The sequence below is a fragment of the Phyllobates terribilis genome, unplaced genomic scaffold (genome assembly GCF_046119375.1).
Source record: "Phyllobates terribilis strain yellow unplaced genomic scaffold, ASM4611937v1 Scaffold_3__8_contigs__length_932513732, whole genome shotgun sequence".
NCBI lineage: Eukaryota > Metazoa > Chordata > Amphibia > Anura > Dendrobatidae > Phyllobates > Phyllobates terribilis.
In genome coordinates this window covers 5,358,748-5,380,870 of record NW_027362763.1, presented here as the reverse complement: position 1 = coordinate 5,380,870, position 22,123 = coordinate 5,358,748, and the positions used below count along the sequence as shown (strand labels likewise).

The following is a 22,123-nucleotide window of genomic DNA, read 5'->3' as shown; positions in this document are numbered from 1 at the left end:
CAAGGCATCTGAACAGGTCCCACACAAGAACTAGCTCCCCCTACAATTCTTCTGGTACCAGTTGCTTCCATCTGGTTTCATTCAGCCAGCATAGGGCAGTTTTTCCTCACTAATGTCATATCACACAGGGGCTCTTCAGGGGTACCACTGCTTTCTCTTACATTCCTGCCCAGTTTTAGCTTGCCAGTCCTCTGGCAAGTGGAATTCTTGAGGGTACAAAGTTTCCTCAAGGGTAATTCAATTTCAGCCAATAGTTGAGTGCATTATCAGGTTTTCTGCTTTATCGGTGTCCAAACAAATTCATCTTGAGGGTACCGGTTGGGGGAAATGCTAGCATTGTCACGTTCAGTCCTGTGGGGTTCTTCCTGTATAGGCATTTCTGGTGTACTTGAAGGCTCAGTCACCAGGGATTGTAAGTCGACTCCTGATTTGTTCTCTGTCCCACTCGAGAGTGGCATCGGCAACTCTGGTCATCCCCACAGCACCATAAGCCATCCCTCCTCATCTCCCAGGACTTCCCTTTTGGGGCCCTCAGCTAATCCCATTAGAAACCTCGTCTTGGTTGGCTCCTCTGCTTCAGAGGAACAGGGCCGCAGCATATTCCGGTGTAACACCTGGGATAGTGCACCCTTGTCGCTCTCTGGTCTGACCTCATAGACTGTATTATTTGGGTGAATCTTCCTCACTACCTGGTAAGGTACTGCTTCCCAGTGGTGATCCAGCTTATTCTTGGGTCCATTGACCCGCACTAGCACATGCATGGTCTCCTGGCTAGAGCTGTTCGCCTGCAGTCGGGGGCCGACCTGAGTGTTTCACCTCCTGAAACTTAAGCTTGACCATCTGACTTACTGTCTGGAGTCAGTGTCGGTGTTCTCGGATCTAGGTACTTGCACTACTGCCCGGCAGGAGTCTTCCGAGTCAAACTCCAGTTCAGTAATCGGTAGTGACGTGGACTCGATTGTTGTAGGACCCACACCAACTCAGAAACAAATTCAGGCCACTTCATCTTCTTGTCCACTTCCAAGGTCCGATACATTTGTAACAAGGTCTGGTTGAAGCGCTTGCAAACCCTGTTCCTCTGTGGGTGATATGGTGTAGTTTGAGACTTATTGATCCCATAGAGATGATGCAGCTCATCCATTACTCGTCCCTGGAAGCAGTCCCCTTGGTCGGAATGAATCCTCTTCAGGCATCCATGAAGTACTCACAGATGCCCCTGGCTGCAGCTTCGGCTGTCTGCTTCCGGGTGGAGGTCACCACCACAAACGTACTAAAGTGATTGGTCATCCCCAAGCAGTATTCATAGCCGTGTGAGATGTCCTGATCATCAAATAGTCGATCATCAACACTGCCCTCTGTTCCGGGGTTTTGTTCAGCTCGCACCAGCGACATCTTTGGTAAGCTTCTTCAACTACCTGTCACAGTTGGGGCAAATATACCAGTCATTGCAACCACCGAAAGGTCTTCTCCACACCAAAGTGAGCACCTCTCTTGTGAACTTCTTCAGTTAACTGCACCATCAATGCCTCTGGAGCCACCACTTACCAGGTGACATCAAACGCTCAAGGAAGCTGGATTCTTCTATACAGAAAGTCATTTCATAAACAGCCTTCCTCACTGGCCCAAGATCTGCAGGGTACTTGCGGGTAAAGTAGTCCTAGCCTCTTGTTTGAGCCTTTAGTCCCAGGACGACCCACTTCCTCAGCTTTGCTAGCTCTGGATCGGACTTCTGCCAGTGTATCCACTCATCTATGGAATGACCAAGAAACTGGGTGGGTCTGGAATCTTCTCTATACTCTTGGGCAGTTACTACAGCCACGGCAAACTGTCTAAAGGCCGAAATCTCGGCAACTTCAAGCTCTTCATCCACATCTCTCTTTGGACCTGATTGAGTGACTCTGGACAGAGCATCTGCATGTGTATTCTGAGATTTAGACAGGTAGGAGATCTTGTACTGGTAATTGGACATTCTCACTACCCACCCCTGTTCCAGTGTACACAGCTTTGCATTCTCCAGGTGAGCAAGGGGATTGTTATCAGTCCGCATGTGAATTTCTGACCCCGACAAATATTCTGCAAATTTTTCGATCACAGCTCATGTGTCACCCTGGCCTGGATGCCACAAGTGTAATTAAAGCTGTGTCTGAGAGCAAGGGGGAGGTTCTCTAGTCAGGGGAACATTAGCATGCAGTACCTCCTGTCTCAGGCCAGTAGGAGGAGCAGGCTGCCCCTATAAAAGCTGGTGCTTGGGGCAGGGTTAGAGAGAACTTGAAGGCCTGTCTCAGGACTGAGACTTGTCCCAGAGCAGAGCAGAGCAGGGACAGACAGTTTTGTATTACACCTAAGAGGAAGTGTGGCAGGAGGAGAGCCACAAGCCAGAGACAAGAGGCGAAGAGAGCCTGTCTTGGCCGATAAGAGACTTACTTTACCAGACTTTGGTGTCTGAGGCTGGGAGGATTCTACATCCCCCAGCAGAGAACCAGTCCACAAGGGACTGTATATTCCTTGGCCTAAGAAGCCTGGAGGCCCTGCCACAACAGAAGGGACCAGCAAAGCCGTACAAGGCTGGGAGCAGAAAGGAACCCACGTCGCAGGTCATACAGGCGAGAATACACGGAGAGCTCGGAAGCGTGGGCTGTTATCCTATAAGGAGGAGATAGTCAGAAGGAGCGCAGAAAGCACGGTAGGCCTACACCCTCACCCTGACCAGGGCCAATTTCCCCGTTGCTCTCAGACATCCAGGTCCCCTCCTAGCTGGGACTGTTTGTGGGTCAATTTACCTGTTCTAGTAAAGACCCTGGACTGCAACCTGTTGTCTGCGTGCTCCTTGCTCCTCCAGCACTATCAGCACTGGGACCCTCACTACCATCACTCCCACCATCCATTATACTGTCCTGGGGCCGCACTCTTCCCGTGGGGAGTCACACTACGCTAGCTGCGTACCTCATCAGCCCCAGCGGTCTGCATGCAGCGGCGGTTCCTAATGACCAAAATCCACGGGTGGCGTAGACGGACGAAACCAACAGCACATAACAGACTACCACTGGCCTGACCACCCTGAGCCATGGAACCGGGTTGCCACTACTACTCCCATCGTTCCCCTATTGCCCGGATCCGAGTGCCCCACGGCCCAGGGGGCGAGTCAGCTTTGGCGTAGTCGGCAGGATTTCATGCCCGCAACAACCGGGTACTGCGTGCCTGAAAAAGACTTTTGTAACTTACCTGTGGCGAAGTTTCCCGCCGTCCGGAGTCGTTTCCCACCATCCGGAGCCGATGCCTGCCATCAGACGCCATCTTGGACCGTTTCCCGCCGTCCAGAGTCGTTTCCCACCATCCGGAGCCGATTCCCGCCATCAGACGCTATCTTGGACCGTTTCCCGCCGTCTTCTGCCGTCTTCCCGCCATCCGCAGCTGCTTCCCGTCATCGGACGCCATCTTCAGGACGCCGCGCGGGAAGAAGAGGGGCGTGGACGTCAAAACCGCGCGAGATCCGAAGCTCCGCCCCACGCACCGACGCTGCGCAAGGTCCTGGAAGGGAGAGAGAGCGACGCTGACGTCATCAGGACGCGGCGCCAGGTCCTCGTCCATAGCAGCAGCAGCGGAGCCGCGGCCTACAGAAGAGGATCGTCGGAAGGTAGGCCACGCTTAACTAGGGGGGAGGAAGATGTCGGACACAGAGGCGCCCACTACCACCAACGCAGCTGCAGCAGCGGTGATGCCCTTTTCCTTGCCCTACATCCCTGGAGCGGCCTGGCTGCCAAAGTACTCAGGAGAGCCCCATGCCCTAACTGACTTTAAGGAAAGGCTGTACAGTTTGTTCCAGGTTTACCCCCTGACAGAGGAACAGAAGGTCAGCATATTGACAGGGCAGTTAACTGGCGCAGCCCAAAGGGAGGTAAAATCATGGCCCACTGAGGAGAAAAGGACTGTGAAGGGTATTCTGGCCCGGCTGCGGGGTACCTTTGACACACGTACCTCCGCTGAGATTAAAATGAGGTTCTATGGATGTAAGCAGCGGGCACAGGACAGCATCAGAGACTATGCCCTAAATTTGCAGGAAGCCCTAAGGGCCATCCAACAAACTGACCCTGGCAGCGTGCAGGAAACGGATAAACTACTGACAGAGCAATTCATAGAAGGTCTGCTGTCCAGCGCCCACAGGGCCCAACTGCGCCTCATGTTCTTTCAGAACCCCGACCTGACCTTTGCCCAATTTAAGGACAGGGCCATAAGGGTGCTCCGTGAATCTGCAACCAGTGGCGCTATAAACCCCCGGCGCCCTGCTCTCACCCACCACCAGGAGGCGGCGCCCTCCTGTATGGACCCCATAGGGGGGCTGATGCACAGGCCCTGAACCAAGCCCCGTCGAAAGACCTGCAACACCAAGTCCAGGAGCTGACCAGGAGCGTCGCGGCGTTGACCATGACTGTCCAGGCATTGCAAGTGGACCCGTCAAGACCCATCGAGCTGGCTTCAAGTCCGGAGGATGTCCCGTGGCGTCGACAGAGGAGGATCCCGTCGTTCCGAGGGAGGCCCACAGACCGCTACGCAGGGGATGGACAGCCCATTTGCCGTCGATGCAACCAGCCCGGACACATTTCCAGGTACTGTAATTTAAACGGGTCCAACCTGGGGCAGAGGGCCAACCCCCAGGCATAAGATCACCAGGCCCTTATAATTGGTGTGATAAGTACGTTGGGGGGCGCCCGGTTTTACCCGTGGTGCTGGACGGTATCCCCATGAGCGCCTTGCTGGATACTGGGTCGCAAGTAACCACTATCCCTTATGTACTTTTTAAGCAGTATTGGACTGATGCTGATATCACACGGTATCCAGACAGTAACTTGAGCATCATCGCCAGTAATGGCTTGCCCATGCCGCAGATGGGGTTCAAGGAGATGACCATTAAAATTGGTAAAGTTGAACTACCGGCATAGGGAGTAATTATTGTGGACATTGACCGACGTGAAAGTCACCCTAAAATAACTGTGGGTACTAACGTAATTGAAAATTGTCTTTCAGAGGTAATTGTAATTCTACAACAGGTGGCGGTGAATGCTAGTTCCAGCCAACAGAGAGTCCTCAACAAGGAGATAAAAGCCCTGATGAGACGGCAGCAGGTAGAACTGTCTGGTGGTAAGATCGGTAGCGTAAGACTGAGTGACCCATTCCCCATTTCCATGCCTCCCAAAAGTGAAATGATGACCTGGTGTCGGACTGCAATCGGGTTGAGAGGTAGAGACTACCAAGCCATGGTAGAACCCGTGTACTCAGACAGCAGGCCCACCATTTTGACAGCCCGGGGGGTGGTTGATGTCCGTCATGGGAGGGTGCCCGTCCGCATTCTCAACATTGTGGAGAGGGAGGTACACTTACCCAGGTACGCTACACTCGCCAAACTGTTTGTTGTCGAACACAAAGCTATCAGGGCCGTGGAACCCTTGCCTCCATCTCCACAGGCGGAGGGTAATGGCTCCCAGAAACAAAAGGAGGACTGGTGCCAGAAACTCCACGTGGGTGCTGACTCCACTCCCCTGCACCAAAAACAAGGAGTCTACCGGGTGGTACAGGAGTACGAAAGAGTCTTTAGTAAACACCCGCTAGACTTCGGCAGAGTAAAAGGGATAGAACACCACATCCCCACAGGGAGTCACCCACCAATAAAAGAGAGGCACAGACCTGTACCCCCTGCACATTATCAGAACGCAAAGGGCATGCTAAGAGAAATGAAAGAAGCTGGGGTCATTCGAGATAGCTGTAGCCCCTGGGCAGCCCCCTTGGTTCTGGTGAAAAAGAAAGACGGCACCATGAAAATGTGTGTGGACTATAGACAAATCAACCGTATCACCCACAAAGACGCATATCCGCTGCCTAGAATAGAGGAGTCTTTAGCCGCACTAAAATCTGCTAACTTCTTTTCTACTTTGGACCTTACTAGCGGGTACTGGCAGGTTCCTGTGGCAGAGGCTGACAAGGAGAAGACCGCCTTCACCACCCCGATGGGACTGAGCGAATTCAACTGTATGCCTTTCGGGCTCTGCAACGCACCAGGGACCTTCCAGCGGCTGATGGAATGCTGTCTAGGGCACCGAAACTTCGAGACGGTCCTCCTTTACCTGGACGACGTTATCGTCTATTCGAAAACCTACGAGGATCATCTAAAGCACCTGGCCGAGGTGTTCGAAGCCCTGGCAGGCTACGGCCTGAAGGTGAAACCATCGAAGTGTCACCTGCTGAAACCAAAGGTCCAGTACCTAGGGCACGTGGTAAGCGCGGAAGGAGTAGCCCCCGACCCTGACAAGGTCACGGCAATCAAGAGCTGGCCAAGCCCCTCGAACATCAAAGAGGTGAGACAGTTTCTCGGGTTGGTAGGCTACTACCGAAGGTTCATCCCCGGGTTCACTAAGATGGCAGCTCCTATGCAGGACCTCATGATCGGACAATCTAAGTCCAGAAGTCAAAAGCCACCCTTCAAGTGGGATAAACCAGAAGAGGAGTCCTTCCGCCAGCTAAAGATGGCCCTCACGGGGGATGAGATCCTGGCCTACCCTTATTATGGCCAGCCTTTCATTCTCCACACAGACGCCAGTAATGTGGGACTGGGAGCCGTACTGTCCCAAAACCAACAGGGCAGAGAACGGGTGATCGCATACGCCAGCCGGAAGCTGAGGCCCACCGAGAGGAACCCGGAGAATTACAGCTCCTTCAAGCTAGAATTCTTGGCGGTGGTGTGGGCCGTGACGGAACGCTTCAAGCATTACCTGGCCTCCGCAAAGTTCACCGTGTACACGGACAACAACCCGTTGACACACCTGGACAATGCAAGACTGGGTGCCCTTTAACAGCGGTGGATGGCCCGTCTCTCCAACTATGACTTTGTGATCAAGTACCGGGCAGGCAAAACCAATGCCAACGCGGACGCCTTATCAAGGATGCCTCACTTACCTGAAGGTGACGAAGACCCAGAAGAGCTGGAGGAGGTAGAACTCTCCGTGTTTCACTGGTATGGAGCCGCTCAATACTCTCACCGCGTGAAGGAGGAGGATCTAACAACTGTGATGAGCAATCCCCTACCTCACCACAGCTGGGCCGAGACCCAAGATAGTGACCCTGCAGTCCGCCTGGTGAAAGACCTGCTGACCCAGGAAGACGCCCGCATGGATCCGGATGCTCCAGAGGAAGCTAGACAGCTATGGAAGGAGAAGAGCAAGCTGTTCCTCTACGAAGGCAAGTTGTGCAGAAGGATTGTCAACCACCGGACGCACAAGCTGACCTGGCAAGTCGTGGTCCCAAGGCGGGATGCAGCTATGGTCCTGGGGGCTTACCATGACAGAGCGGGGCACTTCGGTTGGAAGAAACTGGAGTTCCTGCTAAGAGGAAGATTCTTTTGGGTCGGCATGAGAGGAGCTGTAGAAAAATGGTGCAGAGACTGTGGCCCTTGTCACCTGAGGAGGAAGGACCGCACCAACCAGAAGACACCCTTGAGGCCCATCGTCACCACGCAGCCTCTTGAGCTGGTAGCTCTGGACCACGTCAAATTGGCTCCAAGCCGGTCTGGATACATCTATGCCCTGACAATCGTGGACCACTATTCCCGTTTCCTAGTGGTGGTCCCGGTAAAGGACTTGACAACCCAAACAGCGGCCAGAGCCTTCCAGCAATACTTCTGCCGTCCACACGGGTATCCGGAACAGGTCTTGACAGACCAGGGTCCAGCGTTTGAAGCTGAAATCTTCCAGGAGTTCTGCAACCTCTATGGCTGTAAGAAGATTCGGACAACGCCTTACCATCCACAAACCAACGGGATGTGTGAGAAGATGAACAATATAGTCATTGATCTCCTGAAGACGTTGCCCCTGGAGGAACGCAGCCTGTGGCCAGAAAAACTGCCGGACCTGATAGACCTATACAACAATATCCCGGTGAATGCTACAAACTGCACCCCGGCTTACCTGATGCGAGCCAGACCAGGTAAGCTGCCCGTAGACCTGGAGATGGGAGTCCTAATACCTGAGGACACCTCCCCGGATGCGGACTGGGATACAGAAAGGCAACTGCAGTACAAGAAGGTACAGGAGAGTGTGGAGAAGAGCCTGGCCCAGGTGAGAGAGAGGCAAGAAAAACTCTTCAACCAACATGCCCCTGCTGGTCCACTAGAACCTGGTGAGCAAGTCCTGAAGCGGAAGAGAAGGCTACATAAGTTGGACGACCAGTGGGAAAGGGAACCTTACACCGTACTGCAGTCTGATCACGACAACCCGAAGGTGTGCGTGATCACCAAGGACGGAGGAGAAACCACTAGCACCGTCTCCAGAGACCACCTCAAAAGATGCCCCGAGCAACTCCGTAGTGCAGAAGAGGATCAGAGTGACCTTGAACCCGCAGAGGACAAGGAAGAAATGATCAGCACCATTCTCGGAGAGTTCCCTCAGTCCTGGACTCGCATAAATGATGCCATAGTGGTACCCGTCCTGCATTTCCTGCAACCGGCACAGCAACAACCAACACCAGAGCCGGAAGGTGAAGAGGCAGAAGAGCCTGTTCCAGCAGCCCAGGAGAGTCAACCCTCTGCTGACAGTGAGCCTGCCATGCCTGCGGTAAGCCAAAGGACCCGCAGACAGCTGCCTGCCCTACCTGTACACCCAGCTGGTAGCTGTACCCCTAACGCTAGTGGGGAAAGCCAAGTCAGTCCACCACCAGACAGTGGGTTAAGGAGATCAACCAGGAGCACAAAAGGGCAGATACCCGCTCGCTGGAAAATATAGAGTGTACTAAAATTGTAAATAACCCTGTTACCAACTGTTGAAATGTTTGCCAAGTTACATGCATGTTTGGTAATTCTGTGTTTCAGTTTCTTGCAGTTACCGTAAGGACTCAAAGGTTATGGACTTTTTATAACCGGGACCTTGCATGGACTGCGTTTGGAGCCTAACCAAGGAATGAACTAAGACTGTAAAGGACTTGGGGTAGGACAGACCCCCACCTGGTTAAGGCTCCCCGTTGTGCTGGTGATATGGACACCCGGTCACAGGCCACACTGTGACCTTAAGAACTCAATCTGTGCGTCGTTTGTCTATTAATGTTTTATAGCCATGTATATTATCTTTGTTTACTGTTTAGTCCCGGAGTACTAAATTTCACTAGGGGGGAATGTGTCACCCTGGCCTGGATGCCACAAGTTTAATTAAAGCTGTGTCTGAGAGCAAGGGGGAGGCGAAGAGAGCCTGTCTTGGCAGATAAGAGACTTACTTTACCAGACTTTGGTGTCTGAGGCTGGGAGGATTCTACATCCTCCAGCAGAGAACCAGTCCGCAAGGGACTGTATATTCCTTGGTCTAAGAAGCCTGGAGGCCCTGCCACAACAGAAGGGACCAGCAAAGCCGTACAAGGCTGGGAGCAGAAAGGAACCCACGTCGCAGGTCATACAGGCGAGAATACACGGAGAGCTCGGAAGCGTGGGCTGTTATCCTATAAGGAGGAGATAGTCAGAAGGAGCGCAGAAAGCACGGTAGGCCTACACCCTCACCCTGACCAGGGCCAATTTCCCCGTTGCTCTCAGACATCCAGGTCCCCTCCTAGCTGGGACTGTTTGTGGGTCAATTTACTGTTCTAGTAAAGACCCTGGAATGCAACCTGTTGTCTGCGTGCTCCTTGCTCCTCCAGCACTATCAGCACTGGGACCCTCACTACCATCACTCCCACCATCCATTATACTGCCCTGGGGCCGCACTCTTCCCGTGGGGAGTCACACTACGCTAGCTGCGTACCTCATCAGCCCCAGCGGTCTGCATGCAGCGGCGGTTCCTAATGACCGCAATCCACGGGTGGCGTAGTCGGACGAAACCAACAGCACATAACAGACTACCACTGGCCTGACCACCCTGAGCCACGGAACCGGGTTGCCACTACTACTCCCATCGTTCCCCTATTGCCCGGATCTGAGTGCCCCACGGCCCAGGGGGCGAGTCACTCACACCAACATCTCCAGCTTAAATAAACTATAGTTGTCCGGATTCTTTTCAGTCTCTCTCAGTGACCGTCTGACGTACAGTATTCGAGTCAAGTGCCAAGGACTGTCGACTGGAAACAGGTATCTCTGCCTGTGGACCAGGTAAGCCAACCTGAGTGGTATTCACAACCGAGAGGCAGTATGGAAGATGTTGCCTGGTGGAAAGACTTGTTTTCATGCTTTGATTTTTCTTAAAAGACTTTGTAGAAACAAAGAACTGTTAAAGAATAGAGAGAGCTGGTTGAAAATGTACGAAAAGCTCCAGCTGAAGAGATGCTGATTGTTTTAATTGTTTATTTCTTACAGGCGTCCTACAAGATAAAGGCCGTAAGAATAGGTTGTTATTAGTGATGAGTGAGTATGTTCTGTTAACCCTTTCGCTGAGTATGCTCGGACGAGCACCGAGTATTTACAGCGTGCTTGGTGTTATGTTTGAATCACTCCCGTGTGCATGATTTGCGACGGCTTGACTGCTTTAATACATGTGAGGAATGTGTAAGAAGCAGACATTCCTCACAACTATTAAAGCTGTCAAACAGTCGCAAATCATGTATACTCTGTCGAAAGGGTTAACAAAACATACCAATTTGTCAATGCCAATTTGTATATAAAGCTATCCAACTTTCACCACTGTCTCAGAATTGGTCAGACTGACAAATTAAGACGAATGTCGAGGATGACATTCAAAAATGAGGGAAGAGTGTGACATGCAGAAGTAGTGCTTTTGCAGAGTGTGACATGCAGAAGTAGTGCTGGTGCTTTAAAAACATTCAGCAACTAGAGGGGTTAACACAGTCACAGGAGAAGGGGAGTGTTTTAGCAGAGCCCCAGGGGGATTGTGGGGAAGTTGTTTACTGTCTGGCTGGAGCCGAAGAGAAAGCTGGTGTGTGTTCAGCATCTGACAGAAGCACCCCTGCAAGTAAAAGGGATTCAAGACAGGAATGAAGCTAAGCACAGATCAGGTAGAGTTCCTGAACTAGCAGTGCAGAGTATTGTCAAGCAGAAAGATAAGGACTGTAAGAAATGGTGTCACAGGGATCATCTCCCTTAGCCAACCCTCCCCCCTCCTCCATCTCACTGTGCTGTAAAGAATGCTGTTCGTTAATGTGCCTTTGCATTAGAACTGTGCTGTCCTGTACTACTGGGAAGACTGTGAACAGCTGTGCTGCTTAGGAAACTGTACTGTTTGTCACTGGAGAATGTGGCTCATAAGACTTTGCTTTCACTGGCTGTGCGGCTTCTTAGTAAATGCTACTGTTCTACCGTTTAGGAGGACTCTTGTCAAGTGTGTCTGGTCAGGAAGTGAAACAACCTATGTGTCTGTGCCTGAGCGTCAATATCCCTGTGCGCCTGAGAGAAGCTGCAGCACATGGTCTATGGTCGCCCTAAGTAACGGTTCCCCCAGGATTCCAAAGAATTCATGTAACCTGTCTCACCCCTATCTGAACCTAGCAGCATGCATGTAACACTTGCCTCACTCAAGTTTATACAACACACTGGTACATGTGCCTGTCGTACAGTGGCCAAAATGCAGGCAACCAATAGTCCGGAGATCGTTTTTTCTCCCTCTATCAGTTAAATTTCTAAATCTACACCTTCCAAAGATACATGAGCCAGTATTTGCATAGTGAGTACAGTATGCCCTACTGACAGCGTCACCGTGGCTTCCAGGGGTATCAACACTTTGCCGAGGTGCTGGGAGGCAACTTCTGGATTTGAATGACTCGCACGAGCTGCTGGAACAACTTCTTGCTGGCTGGGTCACGAGTGGCACGGGTCCAGTTGTTTCTGTCTGGGCTGTCGACCAAGAATTGGCCCACTTCCTTTAACACATTCATCTCCAGGGTTACGATGGGCCATCCTCCTCCAGACTCCTTTACTAGCACTATTCCTTTTCTGCTCGGGTCTTTTCCGCACACCCATACAAACATCCACACTACTCCAGCCACTAGGATGGGCAGTTGATTGGCCGCCACTAGTCGGATGGTGGGCTCCTTTCTGGAGGGGGCAACTTTGGGAAAGTGAATCTGAAAATATTCTTCAGGCATAGTGGTAACCTGGGACCTCATGTACATCAAGCAGCAAATGCGCTGCTCATTGAATTCAGCCCAGGTAACAGGTCTCTCAGAGACAATATCATCAGAGTCTTCCTCTCTCCCCTCTGAGGCTTGGAACGCCACGGTATTCTCCTCGACCATGGAGCGCATTAGTTTAATGGACGTCCCCTTTTCCTTTTCTCCTGGGTTTGGACATTTTCTCGATATATGTACCCTTCCAGTGCAGGTCCAGCATTCTGGCACGCCTTCCACTGATGGGCTGCAAATGTGACGTGGCTCATGGGAACCGACTTTCCCACTTCAGCCTTCCTTCACATCGGGTCATGGGGTCAGGCAGGAAAACGCTAGCAGGGGTCCACTTGATACTACGCTGCTCACCTTGGATATTCGGTATTTCCTGACTTAGGTAACGAGCCCAGTCTGACTCCGTGTGTATTGGCCCAGGGGTGGCCACTTCATGGCTCTGTAACAATCCCATTAGGACAGGGGCTTCTAGTTCTAAGATCCGAACTTTGGCTCAGGCTTCAAGAAAGCTCAGATCTGGATTCATGCACAGAAGCTCCTTCAAGGCCTGTCTCATGTAGGGGTCCCTCAATCCAGAAACTAGTTGGTCCCTCAGCACTTCATTCAATGGCCCGAGCCCTCTGTACCTTTCTTGGGTCTGTTTGGTGATATGGGCCTTCACTTCCTGCAACACATTAACATACTGAGCTACAGTCTCACCTTCCCCTCGGACCCACCAAAATAAACGCATGGGGAAGTGCCCTAAGTCCGTATTGTCACCATGCATGTCATCTAAGATTTTTAGCACTTTATCCACAGTGTCACGGTCCCTAGGCTGGCAGTACATGACCATCTGCTTGGCCTCTCCGTCAAGGGTCAAGATGGCTATTCCAGCCTGGCCCTAGCCGGGGGGTCACTGGGTTTTCCTGCTAGGCTGCAAGTCCTTCTGGCAAAGTCTATCAAGGAGCATTGAGCCACTTGTGTACCAACCGGCGCCCACCCCCCCTTTTGTCCTAACCCAAGCCAACCCTGATACCAGTGATGGCCCTGCTCACTCGTGACGTCCTTCAATAACAATTGTTTTTCAACACTTAAATAAACAAGAACCTATACATGTTTGGTATCTACAAACTCGTACTGACCTGGAGAATCATAATGGCAGAGCATTTTAACATTTAGTGAACATGGTAAAAAAAAAACAACCCAAAAAACCAATTGTGGAATTGCACTTTTTTTTGCAATTTCATCGCACTTGGAATTTTTTTCCCGTTTTCCAGTATATGACGGTAAAACCAATGGGGTTGTTCAAAAGTACAACTCGTCCCACAAACACAAGCCCTCACATGGCCATATGGAAGGAAAAATAAAAAAGTTGTGAAGAGGTTAAGCACTACGGCACCTTGAATTTGACCTTGTCCTACACTCACATGGTATCAACCAACAATTATTAATGACTATTGCAATACGTATGTAGGCCCTATATTGTGGGTCAGTATTTACCGTATTTTTCGGACCATAAGACGCACCCTAAATAGGAAAATGGGGAAAAAAAGATTTTTTATCAGAGTGGGGTCCGTCTTATAGTCGGAATTTAAGGTATATTACCTGGGGGGGGCAGCGGGGGTGGAGCAGGGGTCACAAGTTGCATTGTTCTGTCCTCAGGAAGCTGGCAGCAGTGGAGCAGGGGTAACGAGATGCAAGGACCCTTCCTCAGGATGCCGAAGTGGGGCAATGCTGTGGGCACTGGGTGGGAGGAGGGTGACTATAGTGAGGAGTCTGGACTATAAAGGACTTGTTTATCAATTATTTTTGTTTGACAAATGAGGATAGGTGCTAGCCTTCTTATGGTCTTCCACCATTGTTTATACATGTCTGGGCAGTTTTTGTCTTTTTAATTGTTTTTAATCATTTTGTGCATTGTTACATTTGTTTTTATGTCTTTTATCTACTGTATATTGAATAAAATGATTATCTTAGGAAGGTGATCTCATAGCTTTCGCATACTTCTTTTTTCTTCTTCTTGGTACAATCCACAACTCATTGCAACATCTCCAGAGGAGTCTGGAGATGGACAGGTGGGCACGAAAAGGACAGAGGAGTAACAGGGAGAGAGGTGTCTGGCATTCAACTCTGGTAAGTGGAAATATGTGAATCCTAGACCAAGTCTTGTCTGTGGGGGATTTGGGTGAGATAATTGTCCATACAGCAGCAATATAAGGTATATGGATACCTTAAGGGACAAGTCTCTTATGACTGATGCACTGCACAGCTGGCTGTCAGTTAGTGCTGGGGGCGCAGTTACAGCTCACTGCGCTGTGACTGAAGCCATGCCGGATGGCCTCAGTGACTGAAAGCAATGCTGGACGGCCTCAGTGACTGAAAGCTATGCCGGACGGCCTCAGTGACTGAAAGCTATGCCGGACGGCCTCAGTGACTGAAAGCTGGAGGCTGCAGGGAGGGAATGAGCTTTCAGTGCAGCAGTAACAACACAGCTTAAGAACATCAGTAACCTGTACATTAACCCCATATCAGCAGGATAATTTTTTTTTTTTTTTTTACATGGCAGGTTCTCTTTAAGTCCCAAGACGAAATCAGGAACAATTCAGCAAAACCTATCCGACTCCACATCCAGGATAAGGGGCCTGCAACCTCCAATCTCCCAATATTTATTTTACTCGTTTATATAGCGCCATTAATTCCACAGCACTTTACAGAGACTATCATTGCTGTCCCCATCGGGGTTCACAATCTACATTCCCTATTAGCATGTCTTTAGAGTGCTGGAGGAAACCCACGCAAACACGGGAAGCACATACAAACTCCTTACAGATGTTGTCCTGGGTGGGATTTGAACCCAGGACCCCAGCACTGCAAGGCTGCGCTAACCACTGAGCCACCATGCTGCCTCAATACATTGCTGAGTATTCAACACTTCCCTCATATTTCCCTGGTTTTCTGGGGCAGAATATCAGCTTTCTGGAAGCATATAACATGTGACTAGTATCTGAGATGAAACCTGGAACAGATCATCCGAATCCCGTCATATTTTTAAGAGATCCCACAAGGTTTCTCATCAGAATGAAGAGCTTTACTTCATGACACCAAGACCTCACCTGATTGTTGCTCGTCTTCCATAGTATGCTCTTCACATCGATAATAAAGGTTTGGGGCTCAGTTTCTGTATGACCGACATATTGAAATGTCTGACTCCCGTTACTGAAAGCAATCCAGTTCACAGCAGAATATCGGTCAATGAAATCTCCATTTCTATTAAAGTATGGATTTCCGGAATCGTCTCTTTGATTTCCCAGATAGCGATGGAGCTGGAAGACATTGAAGATAAAACCAATAAAACACAGGAGAACAGTGCATGTCCCAAAGCCATTGCTGGGAAATCACTGTAAGGCCTCGGCCCCACTATCAGTATTCAGTCAGTATTTTTGCTCAGGAGTGGGAGCCAAAACCAGGTGAGGAACAATCAGAGAAAAGGTAGAATAGAAACAAGTCACCAATTCTGCATTTATCACCCACTCCTGAGAAAAAATACTGACCGAATACTGATAGCGGGGCCGTGGCCTTGGAAAGTTAGTCACTGGTTGGCCGTATCTATCTAGGGGACTCTTTTCTAAACTCGTTTCAATCTTCCCTTTATGTTTCCCAATCCAACAATCCAATCCTCAAGACACCTCAAAAAGACTGGGGATGTCTTATCTTATTAAATGGGAAACATTGCAAAGTGCTTGGAAAAACTTTAGACTATATTAAGAGTCCTCGCCTTTCTTAGGAATGGTGGATTTTTAATTCTGTAGGGCGCAGTACATCATAAGGAGCGCGTGCTGGCGAGCTGTCCGCTACACAACTTGTAAGTGCTGCTCTGAAGATGGCCAGATCGCTGGATCAGCATTGGGACATCCTCCGAGCCACTGCGCTTCCCCCCATACTGCCGACACTGCCTCGCAGCATCCGAGAGTGCACAATTCAGGCCAATAGCTCAGCCATGTTGCCTGCTCAAACTATCTTCAGGAAGCCGGTAGCGAGGAGCGGCGCCACCCTGAAGATAGGAACATGACGCAACTCTTTGAGCGTTTCTCACTGAAGAATTATTAATCTGAATCAGAATTTTCATCAACATTCACTTTCCTTCTGAAGGATGAGTAGATCTCCTCCTCTACATATGGCGGCAGAGCTCCTCATCTGCACAGCCACATACAGTATCTGAGCCTTGTTTGGACTTTTAGATAGCCATCTCATGGTAGTCATCCATTCTTGTCCAGATTACTGATGAAGGTCCTGGAGGACTTCAGTGTTTACAAGGAGGTTTTGTTTTTTTTTGCTACAAAAAATTCTTACATTTTAGGTTGGATTTTGTTTGCAGGAATATCTAATGGCTTTTTTTCAGAAATGCTTGGATGTTGCTATTGGAAGAGGATGCCTTCTTCTCCGCTGTCCGTATACAGTGGAATCCACTGACATACGACTTGATGGATACTAGAAATTCTCCATTTCATGTTCCCACTTGAGTTCTGCAGGAATTAGAGGCGTATTCTCAAATTTGAACGTTATCTTCTATCCATGGCTTCTTTCTTTATTAACCGTACAGATGGAGCTTCTGCTCTCCGGCGTTAGTTAAAAAGCGGCGATGGCGCTGAGAAATAAAGACCTATAGACTGCAAGTGCGCTGATACGCCCACAAGTGCACTTGCGGACCTAATTTACATATAGATAAAAGTCATATTTTGTGCTGTAGAGTATTTCACTGTTATAGAAACCCTTCATAATGTTTTATACTGCCCTATCCTGCACTAGCTCGGCTGGCACGCAGGTAGCGTTACTGGTAGGCTTCCCTTAAAGAGCGCCTTCTTCCACCATAGGTAGAGATTTCATTTTTTTCCCACTTCCATATATAACTGATGTGGACTGAGCTATTCTGCTAACAAAATATACAACCCCCCCCCCAAAAGCAAAACATTAAAAGTTCTGTAAATACCTGTGTGTGTCTTTGGAGAAGAGACGTCTTCTCAGTAGACCGTCTGGCCATCAATGCGTTCAGAGCCTGAGCCAGTAACCACACCGCTTTATACACTCGGTCAGAGAGTCCTCTACTTTGAAAGCTATAAAAATCTGTGACCCTCTCTGTCCCCGTACAGTTGTGCAAAGATTTCTTGTACACTAATTGATGGTAAGTATTAAACCGCAAATGTTTTGATAAACAGCGCAGATTTACGAACCAGATGTGAGCCAGTAACATGTCTTCTGGATGACTTATGGTCCGGAAACGTTGGTAGAAGCTTCTCATATCTGGAAGAGGCAGCGCAGAAGGTTCAAGAGCCAAACTCCCATTAAATATTTCTTTATGATGCTCCATAATAAATCTTAACACAGCAAATGAAGGCCCGAAGACCAGAGTCTTATCATGGAGAACATCCTTTATTGTCTGGAACCGTTCTGCAAGATATGGAGAATATGTCCCACAAAGCATTATAACCCGGGCTGATGACTTTCTGATCATCTCCATATTTTTTCTTTCAACGTCATCTAGAACATTTAGGTTCACAAATTTTACTTTGATGGTGTAGGCCACACAGACTCCATTCATGGTCAGATATTGAGTTAAGACGTGAATCTCCTCATCACCGCTCTCGTTATCTGTTAATAAAATCCCAACCCACGTCCATCGGAAGAACCTGATCATCTTGGAGAGCATCATGTAACTTCTCTGTAAACTTTCAATTGTTCTATAAAAAGACGGGTAGTGACTTCGGTCATTCAGAACATAACTAGTCGCCCCATAGCTGATCTACAAAGTATAGTGATAATATAGTATAAGTGTATCATGGAAGAGACTCGGAGTTCTGCACAAAATTTATAATTTTCTCTATTTTCTTCGTACAGAACATACACAATAATAACTGTATCTTCTAATCTGAGAATTCTAACAATAACTCCATCAAGCCCCCCACCGTCACCCCCACTCTGCCCATTAGTACATTACTGCCTCTGCTGCTGCTTACATCCCTGATACAAAATTCTGCCCTTCCGAGTTCCTCGAATTGAGCGGAAGCTTCTGTCTAAAGCCCCATACACATTAGACTAATGCTAGCTGAACCCACTGATATCGCTGGGCTTGGAAGACAGAGTAATGTGGCTGGAGGCCTCACAACTCTCCCCGACAGATGATGTTGTAGGAGGTGAAGATCTGGGCTTACAATCCTTTTGTTTGAGCTTGGCTGAGTGAGAGTTGCTGTGTATGGAGGTCTCGGGAGAGTTGGCTACCGGCCGAATGTTCAGCCCAACCATCGTTTATCCGACATCAATCTATTCTATATGGGGGGACTTAGCACTACGAGGTTGTGGAGCCTTGTCTATCTGGGTTTTGTCTACACACTATCTAATACCCTGACAGATACTATTTCCACAGAGGAACCTAGAAGAATATCTCCATCTGGAACTCCAAAGCTGTACAGATGGTAAGGATTGCACTACATATCACATTTTTTTCCCCTTGAACCACAAACAATTAAAATTCCTGTGATAGAAAGTTTTCACCACTTTTAGCCATTTCGTTCTAGTTTCCTTTATTTCAGATTTTCACATTCTGCCATCAGAAAAAGCAAATCAAAAAAGGACTTTTCCAAGGAAGGATAAATCAAAAAGTGACCTGGGAATCAAAACTCATTAATAGCTCCGTGATTAATATGGAGGAATGTAAGGAGGTGGACATACTGCACACATTCCCCCTTGAAGACATGTGTATTGTTGTAATGTGTATTGTGACAATAGTTATTCGTGACAGTGTTGCATTCTGCCCTACAGTAGGGAGAGTTAGAGCTCATAGCTGGGACTAGCCCAGAGTGGGAGGGGCTAAAGTGAAGGGACAGAGACAGTCTCTTGTCAGGAAGTCAGATAGGGCTCAACCTGCAGTGAAAACAAACCTAAGGTCTGACTAGTCAGCAGAGCTGCGTGACGTGGGTGTCCCTGATGTGAGTGGAGACTGGGGCAGCGGATGGCAAGATCCTGAGTAGAGACGAGGAAAAGTGACAGAGAGACAGAGTGATGCACTGGAGGCGGGTCCTGGGAGAGGACACCTAGCAGTACGGCGCCGAGTTTGCAAATCAGAGGTAACGAGCCAGGATGTGACAGGGAACGTGAGATGAAGAATGCTCCAGGAAGTAGTTCCAAGGCGTCAGGAAGCAGAGAAGCTAAGAACCTGCCATAGTGGCGAACTAGCTCCCCTAGAGGAGAATGCAGAACTGCGGGTTGAGGACAGGACTCTCACTTCCCGGACAGTAGAACTGTGCTGGGTACTGTAAAAAACTGTTTATTGTTGACTTGGGGTCTCCCTCATTGAACCTCTCAAGATCTGGTCCTGGCCAGCCGAAGTCACCAGCATCACGTGTCCCGCAAGACCATAGTGCTCCCGTAGACAAAGCCTACACATCAAGCCAGGACCCTCATCTTCATGTAGCGTGGCGGGGCGTGAAAGACAAGTACCTTGCCCATGGCTACTGCCCTGCACCACATTACAGGAAACATACAGAGGCACCCTAACTTGGCTTTCCAGTGAGATTGAGGACACAAGGATGTCACCTACCTGTGAGTGTCGGTACAATGCCAGGATCTGAGCCATGGACACTGTTGTTGAGGAGCCATGATCTCCGATAAAACCAGCTACGTTCCTCCATCTGGTGCAGGAATAATTGGGGACGGTCGTCCTGGGTCCTGATAGAATCTGGAGGACACTTTTCACAGCTTTCTTGTTATCAGCGCACGAGTCGTAGATGTGATATCCCAGAGAGACATTGGGTAAAATTGTCTGATCCTGATTAATTTCCTCAATGGCAAAACGGAAAGTGAGAAGATACTTGTAATACTGGGGTACGGGTCTGTGGAGAGGAAAGAGGATGATGTAAGAGAAATGTGATACATGGGGTAATGGCTTACAACACTTGACAGAAATTAATTGCAGATCAGTTTGTGATCCTGTAGGAGTGGAACGCTGTCAGCACCCCTTCTGAAGACCTTGTATTAAATAATGCATTCACCTGTGTTGTGGTCATTTTATCTACAGTACAGACCAAAAGTTTGGACACACCTTCTCATTTAAAGATTTTTCTGTATTTTCATAACCATGAAAATTGTACATTCACACTGAAGGCATCAAAACTATGAATTACCACATGTGGAATTATATACTTACCAAAAAAGTGTGAAACAGCTGAAAATATGTCTTATATTCTAGGTTCCTCAAAGTAGCCACCTTTTGCTTTGATGACTGCTCTGCACACTCTTGGCATTCTCTCGATGAGCTTCAAGAGGTAGTCACCAGAAATGGTCTTCCAACAATCTTGAAGGAGTTCCCAGAGATGCTTAGCACTTGTTGGCCCTTTTGCCTTCACTCTGCGGTCCAGCTCACCCCAAACCATCTCGATTGGGTTCAGGTCTGGTGACTGTGGAGGCCAGGTCATCTGGCGTAGCCCCCCATCACTCTCCTTCTTGGTCAAATAGCCCTTACACAGCCTGGAGGTGTGTTTGCGGTCATTGTCCTGTTGAAAAATAAATGATGGTCCAACTAAACGCAAACCGGATGGAATAGCATGCCACTGCAAGATGCTGTGGTAGCCATGCTGGTTCAGTATGCCTTCAATTTTGAATAAATCCCGAACAGTGACACCAGCAAAGCCCCCCCGCACCATCACACCTCCTCCTCCATGCTTCACGGTGGGAACCAGGCATGTAGAGTCCATCCGTTCACCTTTTCTGCGTCGCACAAAGACACGGTGGTTGGAACCAAAGATCTCAAATTTGGACTCATCAGACCAAAGCACAGATTTCCACTGGTCTAATGTCCATTCATTGTGTTCTTTAGCCCAAACAAGTCTCTTCTGCTTGTTGCCTGTCCTTAGTAGTGGTTTCCTAGCAGCTATTTTACCATGAAGGCCTGCTGCACAAAGTCTCCTCTTAACAGTTGTTGAAGAGATGTGTCTGCTGCTACAACTCTGTGAGGCATTGACCTGGTCTCTAATCTGAGCTGCTGTTAACCTGTGATTTCTGAGGCTGGTGACTCGGATAAACTTATCCTCAGAAGCAGAGGTGACTCTTGGTCTTCCTTTCCTCGGGCGGTCCTCATGTGAGTGTGGCACCCCTGAGGGTTCAGTCGCCACAGAGGTACTGCACCTCACCCAGAGGTGTGGTGTCTCCTTCTCTCAGGTAAGGAGGGAGTGCTGCCCGGAACCCCAACACCTGCATCCAACACTACACTGCTCCAGGCCGGCTGGAAGGGCAAGATGCAATGTGTTTTCCTGCTGAGCCCTGTCCCTGGCTGGAGTGGGGGGAACCTAGAGGTAGGGGGGAACCAGTAGTGGGTGTGGGTGGAGGAAGTAGTTTAAGGGAGCACTATAGTAGTAGGTATATAAAGGGGAGCCATTTTAGGGTGGCAGGAGAGTTCGGTAGAGAAGTCAGTGGAGAACAGTCAGGGAGCAGAGTCTCTTTAGGAGCTCTGCTCCACAAGTAGGGCCCAGTCCTAGAGGCCCAGGTGGGGAGCAGAGGAGTAGGCTCCATTCTAAGAAGGGATCCTAGGGGGTACGGCGAGTGCAGGACGGCACCCGTACGCCCCGCTTCTGTCAGAAGACAGAGGGATCGTAGGCCGCAAGAAAGGGACCGGCCCCTGGTCCAGCCGTGTTAATCCAGGTCTCGGCTGGGAAAACCGGAGGCTTCTGGCTTATATAGTCAGTAGTGTGGAGCCACCCCCGTAGTGTTCGAGTTCGGTTCGGTTCGTCGAACACCCGTGTGTTCGCCGAACTGTTCGTCGAACACCTTCGAACACCGTTAAAACCAATGGCAGGCAAACAAAAACACATAGAAACACATAGAAAACACCTTCAAAAGGTGTCCAAAAGCTGACAAACTGCTCAGAAGACATAACTAACACATGGAAAAGTGACAAGTACATATAGTCATGCGAAAATAAAAGAGGTGGAGGAGTAAAAGGAGGGGGAGACACAGATATAGGCATGTCATGCCCTTCTAAAATCCAAAAAGTGAGAAGCCGACACGG

The 22,123-nt window shown here is 49.3% G+C and overlaps 1 protein-coding gene across 1 annotated transcript in view; it reads right to left on the bottom strand.

The window, feature by feature from the left end:
• Positions 1–22,123, bottom strand: part of LOC141257867 (vomeronasal type-2 receptor 26-like) — a 95,489-nt gene that overhangs the window by 39,645 nt on the left and 33,721 nt on the right. Inside the window, exons 3-5 of the mRNA XM_073672877.1 lie at positions 19,661–19,952; positions 17,057–17,866; positions 15,183–15,392 (exon numbers count right to left, since the gene is read on the bottom strand). Coding sequence (XP_073528978.1) covers positions 15,183–15,392; positions 17,057–17,866; positions 19,661–19,952 — 1,312 coding nt within the window. The remainder of the gene's footprint in view (positions 1–15,182; positions 15,393–17,056; positions 17,867–19,660; positions 19,953–22,123) is intronic.